This window comes from Suricata suricatta, chromosome 16 (genome assembly GCF_006229205.1).
Source record: "Suricata suricatta isolate VVHF042 chromosome 16, meerkat_22Aug2017_6uvM2_HiC, whole genome shotgun sequence".
Taxonomy (NCBI): Eukaryota; Metazoa; Chordata; class Mammalia; order Carnivora; family Herpestidae; genus Suricata; species Suricata suricatta.
The window spans coordinates 50,666,648-50,668,892 of record NC_043715.1 but is presented as its reverse complement, the minus strand read 5'-3'; the positions used below and the strand labels follow the sequence as shown (position 1 = coordinate 50,668,892).

Here is a 2,245-nt window from a genome sequence, read left to right as displayed (position 1 = left end):
CCCCCCCCCACCCCAGCAACCCCGGCTCCCCAGCTCCTCTCCTCTGTCCGCCTCTCCATCCCTTCATCTGTCTGTCCCTTCAAAGAGGGGGAGGGGGGTACCTGAGCCAGTAAGCAGCCCCTCCCTCCCCCTGTCCTGCGTCTCCTGCCCCTTTCCTGGGCCGGGGGGAGGCCAGGGTCGCGCGGGTCCCCATGGCTGGGGGCTGAGGGCCCGCCCCCCCCTCCTCCCCAGCCGCCACCACCTCCACCTCCCTTCCATCCTCGACAAGATGCCTGCCCCCGGTGCCCTCATCCTCCTCGCGGCCGTCTCCGCCTCCGGCTGCCTGGCGTCCCCGGCCCACCCCGGTGAGTCTGTCCGGCCATCCGGCTGTCCAGCGGCCCCCGCCCCCACCCCGGCCTGTCCCGGGGTCTGTCCGCGGCGCCCCGGCTCCATCACCTGCGTGCGCGTCTCTCCGCGGCTGAGCCGGGGCCCGCGGAGCCGCGGGGACGGTGCGTCTGTCAGCAGGGCCTGTGGGAGGAAGGCTGGGGGCTGGGTGGGGAGGGGGTCCGTCTGGGCAACATGTGTGTGCGCGCACGCATGTGTGTGTGCAGGTGTGTGCAGGCAGCCGGGGAGGCCGGGGCCGCTGGGAGAATTGGGGGCAGAGGGGAGGAATACTATTTCTAAGGGGGACACAGCCTGGGAAGCTGGCCCTAGCTTTGGGGGAGACCGAGGGCTTGCGGAGTTCCCTGCTCAGGGGCTCGGGTTGGGGACAGAGGACATGTGTGTGCTCCCCGAGCACCTAGAAGGCACAGGCCTCAACCCCCGTAACTAGGGGTCTCCAGCGTGGGGCAAGAATCTTCTCCCAGCCTGCAGCTGGGGGGGCTCCTCTTCTTGTCCAAATAAGGGGAATGAGAATGGAGCGTATTTTAAATTCTGAGAGCTCCCGACTCCACTATTATACCCCTTTTCCTCAGTCCTCACTGGAATTCATCCAAGCCTGCGGTGAGGTGATTTGGGGGGGGGTGTCCCAGCTTAGGGCCAGAGGAGGGACCCCACCCCCAACCCAACCACCTGAGAAGGCCTCAAACCACAACTCCCACAATACCCCGGGCCATCCGGCTCCTCTGCCAAGGAGCCCCTGGTTGCAGAGCATTATGGGGGTTGTAGTCACTCCTGGCCCGGCTAGGAGGGGCATGGAGTCTGGGAGCCTGGGGCTTGAAGCCGGGACCCCAGCCCAGCCCTGTGCCCACAGATGGATTCGCCCTGGGCCGGGCCCCTCTGGCTCCTCCCTACGCCGTGGTCCTCATTTCCTGCTCGGGCTTGCTGGCCTTCATCTTTCTCCTTCTCACCTGTCTGTGTTGCAAACGGGGTGATGTCGGCTTCAAGGTGAGGTGCATGGGGGGATTCAAGTGGGGAGGAAGACCCCAGCAAGGCCTTGTCCCTCAGACCAAGTAGATGGTGGGGGGAGAGGGGCAGTAAGCACGGGGGACGGTTCTAAGAAAGATGGGGAAGACATCCTGACGGAAAGGATGATGGCGTGTCTCAGCCCTGTGTTCTCCCACCCCTCCCCCCTCCCGGCCCCAGGAGTTTGAGAACCCTGAAGGGGAGGATTGCTCTGGGGAGTACACTCCCCCTGCGGAGGAGACCTCCTCCTCACAGTCGCTGCCCGATGTCTACATTCTCCCGCTGGCTGAGGTCTCTCTGCCGATGCCAGCCCCGCAGCCTTCACACTCAGGTACCCGGCACACCTGGACTAGGATCCCATAGTCCTAGGGGCCAGGGTGGAAAGCCCTGAGGGTCTTCCCTCGGGGGCTGGGGAGCTGAGGTCACAGCCAGCCAAGGTGAAAGGCAGAGGGGGGAGCCGCAGAGTCTTGGAAGCAGCAATGGGGAGGGATCATCTTGGTGGAAGCCATTGCTTCAGCCAAAACCAGGAGTGGGGATTTTGGTGGGGCTCTCTCTGGTGAGGTCAGCCTAGATCGCAGTCTTAGAGGTAGCCAATGGCAGGCTGAAGCCACGTCATTGGATCTTGAAACGCCAACAGGAAGGATTGATTGGATGCTGGGAGCTCAAGGGCAGCCAATGAGGAGGCTGAGATCCCAACATGGAATGTTGGGGCAGCCAATGAAGAGAGACTGGTATTTGCTTTGACCCCAGTCCCCACTGAGTTGGGGGAGGGGTGTCAGTGGCACTGAGGACAGGAGAGAGACTAAGAGGCCTCCCCTTTTTTGCCTCCACCCCCCCCGCCCCCCCCCCCCCCCCCCCCCCC

General features: G+C 64.3%; 1 protein-coding gene across 1 annotated transcript in view; it reads left to right on the top strand.

Moving 5' to 3' along the window:
* LOC115279840 (serine/threonine-protein kinase LMTK3-like) overlaps positions 1-2,245 on the top strand; it is a 3,389-nt gene that overhangs the window by 187 nt on the left and 957 nt on the right. The window contains exons 2-4 of the mRNA XM_029924343.1: positions 98-344; positions 1,232-1,365; positions 1,564-1,714. Coding sequence (XP_029780203.1) covers positions 269-344; positions 1,232-1,365; positions 1,564-1,714 — 361 coding nt within the window. The 5' untranslated portion in view covers positions 98-268. The remainder of the gene's footprint in view (positions 1-97; positions 345-1,231; positions 1,366-1,563; positions 1,715-2,245) is intronic.